The sequence below is a fragment of the Microcaecilia unicolor genome, chromosome 2, assembly GCF_901765095.1.
Source record: "Microcaecilia unicolor chromosome 2, aMicUni1.1, whole genome shotgun sequence".
Lineage (NCBI taxonomy): Eukaryota > Metazoa > Chordata > Amphibia > Gymnophiona > Siphonopidae > Microcaecilia > Microcaecilia unicolor.
In genome coordinates this window covers 93,749,951-93,769,934 of record NC_044032.1, presented here as the reverse complement: position 1 = coordinate 93,769,934, position 19,984 = coordinate 93,749,951, and the positions used below count along the sequence as shown (strand labels likewise).

Below are 19,984 nucleotides of genomic sequence, written 5' to 3'. Positions count from 1 at the left end.
ACGTTATTGGTTGCAGACATTTCATGTTTTATTTTAATATTTTTAAGATAGTTAAGAAAATACCAACAAGCGCATTATAACCATGGTAAAACACAGCTCCTACAACAGAAGAAAATCGAGGAGAAAGAATTGTGTAAAGGTAAGAGGGCACACGGCATGGACAGGACAGATCAGGGAAGCAAGCACCTCTCAATAATTATTACACATTTTCTGAAGCAATAACTTAATGATAACACAATACCACTTGAACTACACTCTTAACACTGTCTTGCTATACCCGTATGCTTAATTCTATATTGTTATCCATGTACTCCATGCAACTCTAATGTTATCACTTACTCCAGAATGACGAATGCCATAACTGAACTTTGTAAGCTAATTCGATATTGTCATCCATGTATTCATGATGTAACATCAATTGTTTCTTTTATTCTGGAATGGCGAATGCCATAACGGAATATTGTAAGCCACATTGAGCCTGCAAATGGGTGGGGAAATGTGGGATACAAATACAACAAATAAATAAATAAATGGTCCTGCTAGCATCACGTGTAATGCTAAGTTCAAACTGTTGCTGCAGCCTGCATTAGTGCCAAAGACAACTAGAACCGCTGGGAGTTGCATTATCTTTAACTGAACCCCATCAAAAGACAGATTCTGGTAACTTCATTGGTATGAAAGTGATTAAAGTAAAAAGTGGAAAGAAATGACTTATAAAACAATAACAATAGAAAACTTCATTACAAGATGTTGTTGCAGTGTTCGTTCACTTTAATGGTTTAAATAATAATTAAAAAAAACACAAGTCTTCTACTGAAAAGAGGAAAGAGGTTTTAACTTCTAAAGCTAATCAAAAATATGTAGTTAGTGCAATAACATGTTATAACTTTATATCTTTGTGGTTTGTTTACATTTTTTATCACTCAGACTGCATAGGTCACGCTTTACATCATCTTTTGCTGCCTGTAACTCTAATCACAAGGTAGAAGCTACTGACTTCAGTTCCCCGACATCTCAAAAAGAGACGATCCTACCCAAAAATCTGTATGTGAAAATAGTCACGTTTCACAACGCCTTATTGATTTCAGTTACAACTGTCTACATATGTATTTTTTTAATCCTTCTCCGACTGTACGTCGCAACTTTCATAGCTCGCAACACCTTTCTGACGCAAAGTAGCGGCTAAAGCTCGAGAGGGGAACAGCGAGGCGCACGTTCACTGTTTGGCCCGCCAAGCCCAGCAGAAAGGGCGCCCTGTGCGCGTCCGCAACTCCCGGGGGACGCGCACGGTGCCGCGCTAGCTGAAGGCGCCACCTCTGGCGCTCTCTGCCCCGCTCCTCTGCTCGTCCCCTCCCCAGGCCCCGCCCCTCCCGCTATGTCCGGCGCTCGCGCGCTCGCTTCTCCCGGGCCCGCAGGCGCAGGCAGGTACTCTTTCGCTTGGAGACTGGTTTCCTTTGGCGCCACTGCAGCTCCGATTGGAGCGGCGCGGAAATAACGGCCAGCGGTTGCTCGAATATAAAATCCCATCTGTTCCTTTAAGCAGGGGGAGGCACATCCCACTCAGACCAAATAGTAAAAGTTATTGCCCCGCTCGGGCGATTTCTTTGCTGTCTAAAGCCTCATCAAAGGTGCTAAAAAACTAGAAATAGGCACCATGCAGAACAGAAGAAAAGCTTTTGATCAACTGTGTCCAAATAGGGTCCTGGATCTAGCCAGTAGACAAATTAAAAAGCAAGTGAAACCCGAAAAAAAGGTGTGTTGTTTGGGATGATTAACTTTTCCCCTCTAAGGATGCTGATAATAAGCAGATTATCTCACATTCCTAACTGCCATGCTAAAAAAAAATTGAAGCGTTATATTTTGTTTATTTTTATTTACTTTTTTTTTTAGAGTGTAACACGGAGGATATTTGGCGATAATAGTCCAGTAACAGTTTATATTGATCAGTCTCCTGATACAGTAGATTCAGGTGAGTTTTCTGCTAAAAAAAAAAAAAAAAAACATGCAAAGATATTCTACGGTTGAACCCGTTCCCCATACTTTATAAAGCAGCAAAATCCGTGGCTTTAACACCATTTCTTAAAAGGAATACATTTCTTCTTAGACAGGATTCAGTTTGAGTGGTGTTTCAGAAAATCAGAGATGATCTGTAATGCAACCGACTGAAGTTATTTGCGGTCAATCTGTTTACGCAGATACATATGCTAACTTGTTTTGTAAATATCACTGCAAAGTTTTGTATGTTTTCTAGCACTTTCTACCATTGATTGGCAAGATCTAGCCGACTGTACCTCAGTTCTTCAACAAGACTGTACTTCAGTTCTTCAGCAGGACTCCAGTAGTAATGCCAGCACCCAGCAGGTAACAACTGACAACTCCTGCATAACTTCACAGAGATCGTTATTCTAGCAACGATCTGCTACTCTTTAACTGTCGGTGCTATTTTGCAGTCTAGATTGATTCATAAATACTAGCCAGACATAGTTCAAGATCTTGTTGTGGGTAGTTTTAAGCATTGGATCGAACTCAAGACGGAAATAGTTAAACCAAACTAATTTATTCTGTACTGATTCTCAAAACTGCTAGAGTAACAGATCAGGAATAAAATAGATATAGAAGAAAAATTGCCTTAGAGAAACAGTTTAATGTGTTGGTTTCAGCCTTTTTTTTTTTTAGTGGATCATGGCAGTGGATGTCCTTGTTGGGTTGGATCTTAAGCACTGTCACTCTCTGTCCCACCCCCCCCCCCCCCCCGCCCCGCAAACCTTGGGTATTGTGAATAGTATCTTTTGCATCTCACCTCACATCTTGTTGGCTTGGGGAGCAGCAAAAGCCAGGTTCAGCCCTAGGTCACGGGATTGGTTCCTTAAGTTTTTACAAGTACACATCAATTTATAAATACCTGTGTTTGGGACATTTTTTTTGTTGACATTTGTTTATGAGAAACCTGGAAAACATTGGCTTCCTGTATTGACAATAAGGAAAATTGCATTAGTAGTCATAGGCAGTGTCTTCAGAACAGCAAACTGTTATGTGAGGACATTTGTGCTTGATGAAAAACAGAAATAAACTCTTGAATTGTACATTTTTTTTATTCACTTTTATCTTTCCCCACATGTAAGCATGTTTTTAAGCGACTAGTACAGTATAGCGATAACAGCACTAACGATTAGGACGCCATTGCGAATGAGGCCCGTATTACCTAGCGTTTCCGTTCATAAATGTGTGGTATTCAGGAAATTCCTGACATTTGGACTTTTTTTATTTTGTTACGTTTTAACTTTCAGTTTATTTATTGTAAAGTGGCTCGTGAGTTTTGATATTTGGACAATTTTTGTTGTTTTTAGTGTTCAGATACAGTAAAAGAACTCATTGCGATTGGATAGATCTTGAATTGCAATAAAACTGTTCAGAATCTAGCCATAAGATATTACAGTTTATAGGGCAAGATTTTATACATAATTTGTAATGGTCATAAATCTCTGCAAACATCACAAATGTCCCTTTGCTTACTGTTATGCCATTAAAAAAGCCGACTACATGTAACTTTACAGTATATGTGATAGGCTGGCAATCATTATAATAATCCTGCCACAGATGTACCTAAAGCAATGTTCAATACAATCTGCTTTATATGATGCTTTGAAACTGCCTGGAAGGTATCTTTCCAAAAACTCTCCTGTTTCTATAATAGGAAGACAAATTTCCGCATCCCTGTTTTCTTGTTCTTTTCTTAATTTTGGGTCAACAGTTTCCTCCTGCTTCTGTTGGATTTTGTTGCAATCCGAGTTAACCTTTACCAGCCAAACCTGTCACCAGCCTTCAAGTTCACCTGCCAGCCAGGGTTTTTTTTCGTTTTCATTATCCCCTCCCGACCAACCTGGTCGGGTTATTGAAGTTACAATCCTTGCCAGCATCCGCAGAGAATGGCTCCTGAAACTGGCCACTAAGGGGCGTAGTTATCAAGGTGGGCTACCATTAAGACGAGTTATTTTACCACCAACTGTGCTATTCTGGTACAGGTCGTTTTATGTAATGAAACCTAGTTACTAATATCTGGGGTTGCCAGTAAAATAACACTCTTAACGGTAGCCCACCTTGATAACTTCATCCCTTTGTGTTAGTGCTGCCTACTGGTTACAAGTCCCTTTCCGATCTCTTCCTCTCAGCCCCATTTCTTCCTGAGGAACAACACAAACTGGGCATAGAACTAGGTCTCCTGTGCAGTGGTGGGTGGGAATACCACCCTTCGCCATAGTACTGTGTTTTTAAAGTTTTTGCTCCCCATGGCCTCCCCTCTCCAGAGTTTGGTTCTGAGTGACTGGGGATAAAGGCTGAGCAGGAAGCAGTGCAAAGCCAGGGGAGCCCGAAACAGGTGCGTGGAGGACATTACCTGCTTAGGGAGAGGCTGTTTTCATAACCGCTAAACTTAGGAAGGAAAGGGTCACAAACCTGGCAAACGTTGTACCAAAACCAATTTTTCAATACCCTCAAATTCTGAACTAATTTTAAACTTGCTTAATATTACATCTTTCAGGGTCAGACGTGAAGTTATGCTTTTTGGGTGGAATAGTGATAATCCCCTTTTGAATGTGCATTTTATTATTGTTTAGATTTCAAGTCATACTTAAAAAAAAAAAATAATTTAGCGCATTCTGTTTCATTGGTAACTCAAGGAAAGTTACATTCAGGTATAGATATTATCTATTTACTAAACGATCCGGAAGTTCCTTCTTATAAAAGGAGAACTTATGTTATGCAATGTGAGGGAACACCTGTGCAGACTGAAAGGACAACTTAATTCTTACCTGGGAGCACCAGTTCTTTTGTTGGGTAGGAGATTAAATTCTGGCTCTGTCAAATGCTCTTAAGTGAAAAGAAGTGACCGGAATGCTACTGGTAACACATACTGTCGGGGAAGGACTTAGTTGTTAATGTCGATACAATTACTGTCAAAAGCTTTAATTTACTCATGCCAAGCTGTCCTCTTCGTCAAGATCAATCTAGTTTTGTTTCATGCAAGTTTCTATACCAGAAAAGAACTTTCATTGCCTATCTGGCTGGTTGGAGAATTATGCATTAAACTCGAGACTAGTTACCTAGTAAAATTACTCAATACTTTTTACTAGGCAACTAGTCAAAATTATTGAGTAATATCAGCATTATCAGGACGAAAAGACTGCACAGACCCACAGGTTGCGTTTCTCCGTGCAGCTGAGCCCCGCACGAACAATTTATAAGGTAAAAGATCCGCATATATAAAAAGATTGTGCTCAAAGTGCATGAAATAAGGAATTGTATGTTTAACGAATAGCTAAATTACTGTGATAAGGACATCTGAAATTCTGAATGGTGCGGAGACATCCTAGCTCGGAAGGAAACCTGAAAAGAAGGCGAGAATTGAAATCAGTGGAAAAGGGGTAAAGCGATATTTGAGGGGTAGATCGCAGAGCTGCCAAGTTACCCATTCCAGGAGGGAGACTTTTTACCCGGTCCTGGATTTCTGCCAACCGCATCCCGGTGCACTATGGGACCTGTAGCACTGATTTCAAAATGGAATCATGAGCCACAAATACTACATAGCTTTGGGCTGTAAGTTTAAAACCTGGAGTGGTCGGGTGAAATGGAAGATATCTGAATAGGCAGTGGGGTGGGTACTGGAGAGCTGTATGAGTGGAAGATATTCTCGAATTCTTTTGGATGCGGAGGCTGAGTGAATGGAGCAGGAGAAAGCCTGAAACTGACAATAGGTGCTTGTGCATGCAAAGAAACAGACACAAATGGGGGCAGATAAAGACCATAGGGCCTTAGTATGAGACTACACCATCTGGGACGTCGTTAGCACTGTGCTGCCTGGATATAAGGTGGATAGCATGTACATGAATGTAGGGCTGCTGTGACAGTGGAGTAGGGCATTGAGCCATGGGGAAAACAGTGGCTCTGTGCTTGGCAGCTGCAGAGAGTTTTGGGGGAGGGGGCTTAGTAGCCAACTGTGCGGGTGTAGTGGATGCTGAGCACCTCCAATATTGAGCAAACTTCTTCATTTGTGTCCAGGGATGGGGTGTTACGTTCGGTACCTCCAACCATTTTGAACTGTTGCCGCCCATGGGAACAACACTATGCCAGGGGTATTTGCTGTGGTGCATAAGCAGCTCTGTGCTGAGTTTTGGAGGTGGAATGGGGATAACATTATATTGGGTGTGGAGATGAGGTAGGAGTAGCACTATATTGGGGTACGAAGGTGAGACAGGGGAGACGCTATAGCTAGATGTGGGGCAGTGGCAGCGCTGTGTAGGACTGCCGGGGTGATATGGAGTCAGGGGCTGGGGCAGCTCACTCACTACCCACCGTGGGAATAGACCCTAGTGCTGCGCTCAGGTAAATCTATCACTGTGGGCTGCCCAGGAATGCTGAGAGAGGGCGGAGCGAGTCGTCGACCAATGAGAACCGAGCAGGGAGGGTCCAGCTGTCCTGAGGGAGAGACGCTGCTGCACTACAGGTGCTGTCAGGATCCCTGCAACTCACACACTGCCACCCAACACCCCGGGGTGCACTGCACTCTCGTCTCCTCGCTGTGCTGCCTATGTATAATCAATGGCAAAGATGACATACTAAAAGGACAAATCAGCAACTTGGCAACTTAAGCGTTTTCATTTGGAATCGTCGCAAACATATCTCCTTTCTAGCAGAACCCCATTACCATGGCAGTGCAAGCTTGTCAAATTCAATTTGCATCTTACGGATTTGATTTGCAGGTGTATATATATATCTATATATTCATACATATATTTTAAGATAAATCGTTATTGCACGATCATTCAGTAGCTAAAAGCAATAGGCGGCTCTGTAGTTGGGTTTTTCTGGTCTTTACAGTAATGTTTCCTGTATTTTTGTTTTAGAATCGTTCCCTGCAAACTTCCCCCGAGTTCAGTCTCCAAGACTTCAGGGATGTTGTTGATAACTTGATGTCTGGTAAGTTGAAAAAATTATCACGATAAGATCAACAAGCATTTTTTAAATGACGTTTTAAAACACTGCGGTGATTGCCTGGTAGACGCATGATGCTAATGATATACACGGGCAAATATAACATTTTGTGCACGTGCATAATTTTCTTGTTTGACTGGGGTGGAGGGAGCATCTTTAGAAACCTGTGTAATTCAAGTACTTTTGTTGTTCTGGGACGCAGACGCTGCTTTCTTATGATACTTTCTCCTTTTTGCCCCTCTCTATGATTAGATCCGTCTTCTCTGATGCAGCCTTCCCTGGGCGCGGTGGATTTCAACGTACCTCCCTGCGATGTGTCCGCTTTTGAGCCCTGCATGGTTAACTCCGTTCTTCCGGCAGAAACTAATCTGCTGCACGTGGGTCTGCAGACTACGACTTTCCCCGAGCAATACTGGAGGGACCTGGCAGATCACAACCAGAAAGCACTGGGGGATGCATTGGTGGAAAATAACCAGGTCAGGAGGCTGACTGTGTTCAGGGTATTCTGAAACCTGCTGCAAACGGAATCACAAGTGCTAGGAGAAACTGTAGATCTGCCTTCAAAACTGGCCGTTCCCGAGGAAATATTTGAGTTATTTCGAGCGTCAGCTATTTATTTAGAAGCAACAGGTAGTTTTGTCAAGCAGAATCATCTTCTGGAAATGGCGTATTCGTTCGGTAATGCAGTTTCGCAACTTTGGAGAATTGCTTCTGTAAAAAAAAAAATAATAATAAGACAGCGATTACTGCAGGCCAAAGGGCTGATGAATTTGTTCCCTGTCCCTGTAGAGAATGTGCAGATTTTGAAGCCTGATTGATGCCGTTTTTCATTCACAGCTGCACTTGACACTAACCGAGAAACAAGAAGAGATCGCCTCCTTGAAGGAGAGAAACGTCCAGCTGAAGGAACTTGCAAACCAAGCAAAACATCTGTCCTCGGTGCTTGATGTAAGTCTTTTCGTCTTCAGGGGTTTTGAACGGATTGGGGATTCCCTAAACGTGAGCACTAACGGCATTTAATGCTATTCTCTCCTGAAATTCCAAATCTATATAAGAAAAAGGGCTTTCTTTTTGTTTCTGTGTTTTTTTTATTTAATTGCAAACAGCAGAGGGGGTGCAAAGGTGGTTGGGTACCCTCATCTAACTTTCAGGCCTCTAGCCTGAGATCCTGCAAGGTTTTGCTAATTAAACTGAACAATCATCACACAACCATCCTATAAAACTACAGGTTAAAGGGCCAGCTGATGGTTCTTTGAGGTTGTGTGGCTGTCAGGACCTATTGTGTAGCTTTGACTGCAGCTGCTCTTTGCTGTCCTAGGCAAACACCTAGTCATGCCTAATGGTTGGGTTGGCCCTACCAAAGAGATAAGTCCCAAAGTTATGGGGCCTAGATAATGCACCTATGGATAGCCCACCAAAGTTGCGACTTCATTTGGGGTCCAGACCCACAGTTTGGGAAGCTGTGGCCTAGGAGAATGAAGGGGTTGCTGTGCTGATCTTTACTGAAACCGAATTCAGGCACCACAGTGATAAATGCAAATGTAAGGATGAATGAAATGCTTAAGAAGGAGCTGTAATGAAGGGGTCCTTTTACTAAGCTGCAGTAAAAAGGGGCCTGCGCTAGCATCAGTGTGTGTTTTTGACGTGCGATGGGGCCCCCTTTTGCCACAGTGGGTAGAAGGCTGTCTTTTTTTTTTGGGAAAAGAAATGGCCATGCGGTAAGTGAACCGCTTGCTGCGTGGCCATTTGGAGGGGGGAGCACTTAACACCACCCATTGAGGTGGCGGTAAGGGCTCCTCCACTAACCCGGTGGTAACCAGGCAGCGCTGTAAGCACCAGTACTACAAAAATAGAAAATATTTTTGTAGCACTGGAAATGATACCCGCTGGGTGTGGGAACTACTGCCAGGCTCCTGTGGTAGTTACGGATTGGCGCATGGCAAGCCTGTTGCCACATGCCAACCGTTTAGTAAAAGGGCCCCAAAGTGATTTTCAAAAATAGAGAGGTGTGAGCATAGTAACAGGTACTTTTTAAAAAATAAAGCATGACAACATAGACAAACTTATATGAAAAATGAGACAAACACCACTTTAGGATACCTACAGTACCTGAATGTATCTTGCCTTGAAACACAATTGAAAAAGATGTGAGCCAAATCCAAATGAATGGAGGAAACAAAAGAGCTAAGGACTGGGCAGAACAATATTCTGAAAACTTTGAACAGAACTGCAACTTTAAATCTAATGGTCAGAAAATCTATTGTAGTTGATGTAATTCTCACTGTCACCTTCAGAGGGTGCTTTTATATCAAGCTTCCAATTTATTTATTTATTGATTGAGTTTTATGAACCTCTTCATAAAGGTAGTGTCTTTCTACTTTCTGTTTGTTATCCATCAATTATCATGAAAGTTTTACCATTTATCATCAGCTGTCTAGAAAAATGATGGATCTGTATGAGGCGCAGAAGAGACTAGAACAACTGTTGTCAGGGACTATGGATTACAGTTGTTTATTTATGACTATTTATCATTTATATTGTGATATTGTACCAAAGGGGAATAAAGTTACTGAGGCAGAGTGGAGAATGCAGCAGAGCCTTTAGTTGTGTACGTTTCATACACAAGGATACAAGGATAACTGTCAAATTATTTTTTGACCTGTTGGCAGTTGGCTGAACAGTTTGAAGCACTGTTGAGCCAACTGTCAACAGGTCAAAAAATAATTTGAAAGTTATCCTTGGTGTATGAAACATCAAGGCGCAGCCCCTGATGAAGCCAATCAAGTGAAACGGATGTGGCTGCCGTTGGGCAACAGATAAGTGCTCGACTTTTTTGCTTCAAATACAATATTGTCTACAGTGCGGAGACACACACACACATATATATATATATATATGGGTTAAACTGACTAGTTTCAAAGAAGAGGTCAATCAAGATATAAGAAAAACTTTTTATAAGGATAAAGAAAATAAAGAAATACGAGGTTTTTATGACCTGTGATGAACTCCACGCTCCCATTTAAAGCCGCCGAAAATCAATAAGTAAGCGGTTGGGCGTTTTGAGGTCTTTTCCTCGTTTTTTCAGAAAAATTTCAAGAAAAAAAGAGAAAATTGAAAAATTAAAAGCAGATAGTATATTTGTCCCAGAATTTTACTGGACTCTTCATTATAGTTTGGATTAGCACAGATTTAGAGTCTCAGTTCTCTTCTTCTACTTTTAGTGTTTACCAGATATAAACTGCAAATTAAGGGTCTCTTTTATTAAACTGCGCTAGTAATTCCCGTATGGTAAATGCGATGCAGCCTATTCACAATGAATAGGCTGCGAAGCATTTGCCATGCCTGCAATCGCTAGCACGGTTTAGTAAGAGTCCCTAAAACTTAATAATAGGACCACCATGAAACAGTATGAAAAATATACATATTTAACAGCACTGAAATTCAAATAACAGAGATATAATGTGATGTTAGCATAATACTAATGAAACATCTAATAAGCACACATTAGAACATTCAAATAACATACATATGATGTTAAGGCTTTTCTACAACATAGCTTACCATGTGATAAATAGATGGGGACAAGATGGGTGGGTCAGAGTCAACTGGGATAAATAGATGGGTGGTTAAACTATAGGTAAGTTTTTCGTACAGTTAAGCAAGATATAAGGAACTGGTCTAAGTTACAGTGTGTGTAGCGAGCTAGTCCAGGTGCATAGTTATTCACTCTATGTATTAAAGGTTTGGGGGAAGAGCCAGGCTTTCACCTGCTTTCTGGAGTAGAAGTAGTCTTGAGTTAGATGTAGCCCTTCTGGGAGTAAATTGCAGAGCATGGGGGCTACTCCTGAGAAGGCTCGCTGGCGGGTATCACATTGTACAATTTCTTTTGATGAGGGTGCAGATAGTGTTGTTCCTTGAGAAGACCTTTGAGGTACTAAAGGTGTGTAAAGGGTTAACTTATTCTTTAAGTACTCTGGCCCATTTTGTCTGAGAACATATCAAAATATAAACAAGAATAACCCTAACCCTATTCACGAATGTGTGCTAGGCTTTCAACATGGAAACCCCGCATTATTATCACAAAGCTCCCTCTGAACAAAATGGGCTTCGTTCGAAATAATGCAGGCATTTGTGTTAAAAGCTTAGATACCATTGTCACCTGTTTTTGTGTTGTTGTTGTTGGATTATTTTTTAAACTCCCATGTAAAAAGACACCCAGAAAATTGAGATACACTAAATTACAGTTGATCACTGATTAAAGACAACCTTATTTTTTTTGAGACAGGAATTGATGAGCCACCGCCCACAAGAAGACGGTAAAGTTCCTGCCGAGTTTTTTATTAACAAAAGCCCAACCAAAAGAAGCATAGAAGAACTTTATGCCAACAACCACGATGGAAAACAGGTAGATGAAATCTTGAGGGAGATTACAGAGAAATGTTATGCAGCTCTGCGGACAATTGATCCCATGGACAATAAACGTACAAAATTGCACGTGGAGAATCCAGGCGCCCCTGATTGTAGTGGAGGAAAGTGCCCAGCCATTAATATGCACGGAGCCTTTCATGGATTGCAGACTTGCACGGGGCAGAGTTCAGTGAACCTGAGTAACAGTGATTTGGAAGAAGGCTTGGGCTTCAGGACCTCCATCAGAGACCACTGCACAATTCGGACTTTGGCTTTCCCACAGGGCAATGCATTCATGATCAGGACAAGCAATGGGGGCTACAAATTTCGATGGGTGCCCAGCTGAGAATGAATAGTGAAAGACGGTGGCTCTTCCCTTCTACTGAAAACCATACAGGAGCTCACACTGCCTTCACTCCTTGGCACTGCCGGTGTAGTTGGACAGCTGTAAGGGTGCTGTGGGTGCTTGAGCACCCCCAATATTGAGAAAATTCCTTGTATGTGTCCAGGGAGGGGTTATTTCCATTGGGCTTAGCACTCCCAATAATTTTGAAAAGTTGGCTCCTATGCTCAGGAGAGGCCTTTCTTGACCTTCTGCCTGACTCTGCATCTGTTATGAAACAGCATAATATCTACTAGAAGTTTTTTTTACCAATATTGTACATGGAGATTATTTCTTGTTTAAGCTGCTTCTTGCACTATGATTTATATTTTGACATGATGAAGTGCTTTATTGAAATATTTGAGTTGTTTACTGCCTGTATTTATTAAATTTAGATTATTGTAGGAATGAAACAAATCTTGCTGTTATCTGATGATGTAATCTTCATGTTTCTGCAGGGCTGGGTACAGGCTGAGTGGGACCAGTTTCATAGCTTTAAAAGACGGTGGCGGCAGTGATTCCCATAAGCTGCCCTGCTACTGGCACCCGTCTCTTCCCTTTACTGCGGCTGCCTCTCTGATGTAACTTCATGTTTCCTCAGAGGCGGCCAGAGTACAGAAGAGGCTGATGCCGGCGGCAGGGCATCATATGGGAATTGCTGTTGCCAGCGGCTTTTTAAAAAACACAAATAGAAGGTAAAATCAGGGAACAGGGTGGAGGAAGGAAGGGGGGGAGAGATGCCAGAACTTGGCCCAGAGGGGGGATGGTGGTGGCGGTATCTCAGTCCTGCCTCAGGTGGCATCTTGCCTTGGGCCGTCCCTGTTCAGATCCTGCTTGCCTCCCGAAAGGAGGAGAACCATTCCTATGGATTACAAGCATTTTACCCCTGTGAATCAGCTGTTTGAAAATGATTCTGGTTGAGTACATGCATCGTTCCATAATGCATTGTAGTGGAGACACATGAATTTGCATTTCTTAAAAATCTATAGGTATTTCATGGCCTGCCTCTGAGGAAACAGGAAGTTACATCAGAGAGGCGGGCTGCAGTAGAAAGAAGGGGCCAGAACCAGCGGCAGGGCAACCTATAGGAGTCACTGCTGCCGTCACCTTTTAAAACACAAGAAAAGTTTGAGTAAGGGGGTTGGGGAAGGAAGGGCAGGGGGTGATGCCACCTCAGAAGAGTGCCGTCTGAGGCCCCCACCTCAGTTGACCTAATGGTAGGGCCACCACTGAGTGAAAGTATGTGTGTACTTTCACTTTGAGTACTGGTGTAAAAACAGCAGGCAAAATATACCCATGGACTTTACAAGGATGCATGCAATTTAAAATTTTCCCTTTTTGTCTGCCATTTCTTTAGGTATACATTTAGGCCTTGATTCAGTAAATGGCACCCAGAAAAAAATCTGTATGGAGTGCTGTTCTGTGGAGAGTGTTCCATGTTGAGCACTCTACAGAACCGCACTGAGAGCTCATTCCCGCACCCGTATTTGTGCCAGTATTTACGCCAGCTGAAACCTGGTGTAAATGCTGGCACTCGATTCTTGGCATTTGGACGTGAGAATAGCGGTCTGTGTGCAAACATTTGGAACACCCCTACCACACCTCCTTTTGAGTTGCGTGCTAGGAGATTTAGGCACATGGGTTTACAGAATAGCACGCAGGAAGATGCACGTGCAAAATCTTATTAATGCCAATTAACTGCAATTATTGATTGTCAACATCAATTTATTGCTAGTTAGTGGCTTGTTAGCTAATTAATTTGTGCACACATCTTCAATCCATACGCAAATTTGGGTGCCATATATGGAATCTGGGGGGTTAGACTGTAAGCTATTTGGGTTAGGGACTTACCGTATATGAACATTTATTATCATCATATAGCATTACATATTCCCAGTAGGGCAATAAAAATAAGTGCCATTGACATCAGAGCTGAAGTGTAGCAAAGAGAATGAGGCATAACAGCTCTGGCTGCTGGTCCCAAAGTGTTCTCCTGGTCTTTGCAAACAATGCAAACAGTGGCGTAGCCAGAGCTTGAGGGGGTGGGGGAAGATCCCAAAGTGGGGGTGCACATTTTGGCCTGCCTCCCCGTTGCACATCCCCCCGCCGCCACCAACGCTGCATCATCATACCTTGGCTGGCGGGGGTCCCTAATCCCCACCAGCTGAAGTGTTTGTCCTGCAGTAGTCTCACAATGCCTGCCATGCTCTTCTCAGTCGCACCGTGCATGCTTGTTTTAATGAAACTGAGCATGCACATGATCAGTTTCACTAAAATGAGCGTGCATGGCGCGACTGAGAAGAGCAAGGCAGGCGATGCAGCGAGACCAGCGCGGGACAAACGCTTCAGCTGGCAGGGATTGGGGAGCCTTGCCAGCCAAACCAGGGGCCCCAGAGCCAATTTGAGGGGACCCAGGTCCCTGTGGCCCCCCATAGCTACGCCACTAAATGTAAATGTTCTGGAAAATCTACAGTGAATGCAGAAAGAATCCAGTTTCATTCATTTAAATGGAACTGAAATTGTGAGCCCCAAATCAAGGGCTTCTTTTCCAAAGCCACGCTAACAATTCCGGTGTGGCAAATGTGATGAAGCCCATAGGAACTGAATGGGCTTCATTGCATTTGCAGCACCAGAATTGTTAGCATGGCTTTGGAAAAGAAGCCCCAAATTTTTCCAGCACATTTCACCTGTGTAATTGTAATTTTTATCTGACTTAGTGCAAGGTCTTTCAGAGAATCATAGAGGCCTGGGCCAGTACTGGAACTCATAATTAAAAAAAAAATAAAGATATAGAACCAGTTGAGGATGATTTTTAGCTGTAGAAGTATGCAATCTCGTATATAATTAAGGAAAAATCCAGTAGCTAAATTGATTTTGTGTTCAGTTAAAACATAATATTAAACAAATAAACTTTTTTTTTCCAGCTGGAGGCCTTTTCTGTGTGAGGCCTAGGCTAAATGGTCCTGCTACCCCTCACCCAGGGGCGTAGCCAGACCTCACAGTGGGAGGGGGCCAGAGCCCGAGGTGAGGGGGCACATTTTGGTCTACCACCCTGCTACCGCCCCCCACCGCCGCCCTGCCCCCCCCCCCCCCCACTGCTGCAGCAAATACTTTGGCTGGCAGGGGTCCCCAACCCCGCCAGCTGAAGCCTTGTCCAGCACGGGTATCTGGTGCCACTGCATTGCCTGCCCTGTTCTGTCTTCCCCTCACGTCCTGCACGCTCCTTTTAGTGAAATTGAGTTTCACTTAAAGGAGTGTGCAGGACGTGAGGGGAAGACAGAGAAAGGGCAAGCAACACAGCAGCGCCGTAGACCGGCGCTGGACAACGCTTCAGCTGGCGGGGGTTGGGGACCCCCACCAGCAAACCCAGGGGCCACAGGAAATTTAGGGGGCCTAGTCCCCCATGGCTCCAAGTAGCTACGCCATTGCCCCCACCCATAATAAGCCCTGCTGGATGGGGGGATGTCACTAGACACCATGGATTGTTTTTTGGTTGGGGAAAGGAGGGGGATCAGGACGGGGGATGGTGCAAATGCTGGTAGTTTGTTTTTAAAATGTTGCCCTGCTTGTCAGTGCCTGAGTGGTGATTGGCTCAGGCACTCAAAGGATCAGTGACATTTTGCAATTGCTGCCGTGATTTTATCTTGTTGGGCAGACTGGATGGACTGTAGAAGTCTTTATCTGCCATCATTTACTATGTTACTATGTTAACACAGCAGTAATTTGCATACTCTTCGATTATAGTGTGCTGCAGTAGTTTTGATGTGATAATTTAAGGGGCTCTACTTTGAGGCTTTCTACATTGGCACCTCAGTGAATCTGGTTGTGCTGTTTAGGATTTATTTTGTCACTACAGAGGAGTTACAAACATGGCTAAGTATAAATGGATCTGAATATTTGTTTCAATTCTGCTCATTCTTGGCTTCTGGAGCCCGATGGAAAACGTCATCCCTGTTCTAGGATGGCTCTAACCCATTTTCCCAACTATACTAATACACAGGGGCGGACTGAGAGTGGTCTGGGCTCCCCGCCCGGCCGCTGCTCAACAACCCCCCTATCGCCATGCTGCTGCCCCCGTTGCCCCGGTCCTATTTGAAGGGCCCTGGTGGTCTAGTGATCTCTGCTGCTATTCCCCTGCCTGCTGTCACCACCGTATTTTCAAAATGGCGGCCGAGACTTCCTGCCATAGTCTTGCTGGTCTCGACAGTCTTGCGAGACTTCCGCAGGCAGTCTTGGCCACCATTTTGAAAGTACGGCGGTTCTGGGCAGGGGGAATTGCAACGGCACAATGGGCAGGAAAGAACATGTTCCCTCCGAGAAGGCCACTAGATCACCAGTGGTGCGCCTTTAAAGGTAGGACCAGGGAGGGCTGTAGTGTGCAGCGGACATCCGAGCAAAGCTTCTGGGCCCCATAGACCTCAGGCACTGCCCGGTTGCCCAAATGGTCAGTCCACCCCTGCTAATACATGGGATGGGTCAAAAAGTATATTGTATATAGGACTAATTATAAAATAAATAACAAAATACAATGTGAAGACTATTATGCTTCCAACTGAAAGTTGCTTATTGTCCAGCCTGATTGCTGGACAGTACATTGGACACTCAAGTAAGCCATGATCGAGCTTATGTTAAGGAGGAGTCCTGCTGCTGTTCGGGATAAAGATATCCTACAGGCATAGGAGCCAACTTTTCAAAATTATTGGGGGTGCTAAGCCCAGTGGAAATAACCCCTCCCTGGATACATACAAGGAATTTTCTCAATATTGGGGATGCTCAAGCACCCACAGCACCAGCTCCAATGCCTACAGGACACAGCAGTGATGTCAGTATCGTAGAACACAGGAGAGATGCTGACATCAGTGAGTGTTCTATTGTGGCTGCTTTTGCTCTTTGCACATGGGATAATACAGACAGCAAGAAACTGTTCAACATAAGCAGGCTCAAACCTGCCATTTAAAACTCAGTGCTCAGGCAGGCAAGTTCCATATGGCTAAAGAAGCTGCTCTTAATTTTGAGGGTGGGATTTCTCTTTCAAAAAGCAGCCAGACTGTATAAATCTTGGCCACATAACACACTGTCAACTCCCAGGTATAAGAACAAGTAAAATGTTACTAAACAATGATAGTAGTATATCTATAAAGCTGTCTTTCAATAATATGAGACATGCAGTTCAGACCTGATACAGGTGGCATAGAATATATTATGTAAATACATGTTTTGCAAACTTGTTGTCATTAATATATTATTTTATATTGCAAAATTGTGAATGTTTTATAAATATCAGATAGTTTATCGGTATTTGCACTGGATATGTGTTTATGGTTCTGGCATTACATGAATATAGGTTGTCTTTATGGAAGTGCGAGGTCAAAAACCACATTTCCAGACCCACATTTTGCAGGACTTCTCCACTCGTGGGTCTTGCAGCAGATGGTAAGACTGAAGTTACCTCCCCTGTAAATGCTGGTGCCTGAGCAGGACATTCCCTTTGCACTCTTTCGCAGCCATATTTCTCAACCTGTCTAGATCTACTTTCCCCCTGCATATTACTCCCATTCAAAAAACGTTCAAGGGAAAAATGCACAAAACAAGCCATTGGGATATCTGGGGGCCAGCAGCCTTACTAGTCTGGTCACACAGACATCCCAGCAGAGCAGTGGGGCAGTCTAGGGAGCACTACTATGAACTTCACATAAAAGGTCCCAGGTACACATCACATCATAACCCGCTTATATTGTATGGTGAGCCATTGGCGTTCCTAGGGGGGGCGGTGGGTGCGGTCCGCCCCACGCCGCTGGGGGGGGTGCCGCGCGCACCTGTCCTTCATTCGTTCCATGCTCCCTCTGCCCCGGAACAGGTTCCGGGGCAGAGGGAGCATGGAACAAACGAAGGACAGGCACGTGCGGCCCCCAGCGGCGTGCACCCGGGGGGTTCTTTCGTGGGGGGGGGGGGGTGTCCTTTTGCCGGGGGGGTCACGCTGCATCCGGGGGGGGGGGGCGGGGTGCATTAGTGATCCGCCCCGGGTGTCAGCCCCCCTAGGAACGCCACTGTGGTGAGCCCTCCAGGAATAGCACAAAATATACTGTACCCAATTGTACACCACTACAATAGCCCTTATACCAGTGGAGGAGTAGCCTAGTGGTTAGTGCAGCAGACTCTGATCCTGGGGAACTGGGTTCAATTCCCACTGCAGCTCCTTGTGACTCTGGGCAAGTTACTTAACCCTCCATTATCCCAGGTACAAATAAGGACCTGTATATAATATGTAAACCACCTTGAATGTAGTTGGAAAAACCACAGAAAGGTGGTATATAAGTCCCATTCCCCCTTATATGTGGGTTCAGTAGGTTTTTTGGGGTGCTCACACTTTCCCCCACAAGTGTACCAGTTAAACTGGGATATGAGCCTGGGTCCCCTTTTCTACAGTCCACTGCACTGACCATTAGGCTACTCCAGGGACATGCTTGCTGTTCAAAGATGAATGACCATTATATCAGAAGCTGTCATAGAGCCTGGTATGTATTGTCACATTCACCTCTTAGGGGGGGGTGGGAAGTCAGTCAGTGACCACTGGGGGATTAAGGGGGGGTTCATGCCTTTGTCCCTCGAGTGGTCATCTAATCAGTTTGAGCACCTTTTTGGCACTCAGTTGTTATTGAAACAGGTCTAGCCAAAAATGTCCAATTTTTTGCTGTGGACGTTTTTACAATGTTCAATTATCGTAGAAAAATATCCAAATTGTAAGCCTGTCCTAGCCCCACCCAAAACACAGCTCCAACATACCACCTTGAGATTTAGACAAACTGCATGTTAAAATGTCTTAAAAATGAGTTTCGAAAATAGTGACTTCGACGTTTTTGTGAAAAAAAACCCCCATCCATCTGCCTATTTGTGCTGTATTTTGGACATTTTTCTGTTTCAAAAATAAGCACGATTATCATGCTGTGCAGTTCATTATTTGACCTAGACAAGAACTGGACCAAAAAGGAAGTGCAGTGGACCACAGATGGAATGAAGAGGCGGAGCTAGTGTCTGTTTGAAAAGGATTGGATAAGCCAGGCAGTTTTGGTTTGTGTTTTTCACTTGTGAAAAAGAAAGCTATTCTGATTTGGAATATCCTTGTTGCTGAATTACACAGGAAGCTTTATGCGTCTTTGAGACTGCCATATGACCTTGCCAAACCACGGGCCATGTCGGGTCCTTTAATAAACTTTGCTTCCTCCAATCCAAAGCTCTGCCTCTTCATTCCATCTATGGCCCACTGTACTTCCTTGTTGGTCTTGTTCGTTTTGTGTTGGTGATTCCCCCTGGCCTGCTTTCAGACAAGAACTGAATAAAAACATCAATAAAAGAAAACAAAATCACCTTGAGCTATATAAGGAAGAGATGAAAACATAAAAGGGGAATAGCACGGACAGAAGAAGAAAGTAGGGTTAATAAGGAAGAGGAAACAGTAGGAGGCAGAAATCTTAAATTCTTGAACTCTTTATTTACAGAAGAGGAAAGCAACTCGCTCAAAGCGGGAAATTGGGCATACATAATTGCAAAATAATGAAAAAATAGGGAGGAAGTGCTTAAAGTATTTACAGAATGAGTGTAGATAAGAGAGAACACCACAGGATGGTGAAAGAGCTCAGGACAGTGCTGAATCCATCCCTCTCAACTCTCTTCAAATTATGTTTAGAGACGGTGAGGCTTAGAGACTGGAGGGGAGCAGGTGTAATGTAATCTAATCTAATCTCAGTACTTTTAGACTGCTTGGTCCCAGTATGGTCCAAAGCAGTTTAGATTTATTTAAAGATATATGAATACATCAAAATTCACAAAAAAAGATTAATATCATAATAATCATTAATAGCCACTATCACGCAGATATTTCTGAAATAAATACATTTTCAGGCTATTTCGAAAAGGAATGTAAGAAAAAATTTGTTTTATAGCAGTAGGGAGGTTGTTCAAAATCTGCATAGATTGGTATAAAAAAGAAGTTTCCAGAATCATTTTTTAATGAACTTCTTTAAAATGAGAGGAAGAATAACATTCGGCAATCAAATATACAGTTTCCACGAGTGGTCAGTGGAACAATATTTAATTGGGTCAAGTGAACTGGAACCTGATCATATAAAATCTTAAAGATAGTACAGGAAGATTTAACTCTCTACAAGCTTTGACTGGAAGCCAATGAAGTTCTTTCAGTAGTGGCGTAGA

The 19,984-nt window shown here is 43.4% G+C and overlaps 1 protein-coding gene across 1 annotated transcript; it reads left to right on the top strand.

The window, feature by feature from the left end:
* The first annotated feature begins 1,608 nt into the window (after window positions 1–1,608).
* On the top strand, window positions 1,609–12,252 carry MCIDAS (multiciliate differentiation and DNA synthesis associated cell cycle protein). Its single transcript, XM_030192273.1, has 7 exons — window positions 1,609–1,753; window positions 1,891–1,969; window positions 2,252–2,361; window positions 6,900–6,972; window positions 7,240–7,463; window positions 7,825–7,935; window positions 11,273–12,252. The coding sequence occupies exons 1-7, from the start codon at window positions 1,655–1,657 to the stop codon at window positions 11,738–11,740; spliced, it is 1,164 nt and encodes a 387-aa protein (XP_030048133.1). The 5' UTR covers window positions 1,609–1,654; the 3' UTR covers window positions 11,741–12,252.
* The last annotated feature ends 7,732 nt before the right edge of the window (window positions 12,253–19,984 follow it).

What these genes read in the sequence shown, in the direction of transcription:
- MCIDAS (XM_030192273.1), top strand. Translation starts at nt 1,655, where the DNA reads ATGCAGAACAGAAGAAAAGCTTTTGATCAACTGTGTCCAAATAGGGTC. An exon ending in TGTTGATAACTTGATGTCTG is followed by an intron (nt 6,973 to 7,239) that starts GTAAGTTGAAAA and finishes CTCTATGATTAG; the next exon opens with ATCCGTCTTCTCTGATGCAG. An exon ending in ATCTGTCCTCGGTGCTTGAT is followed by an intron (nt 7,936 to 11,272) that starts GTAAGTCTTTTC and finishes TTTTTGAGACAG; the next exon opens with GAATTGATGAGCCACCGCCC.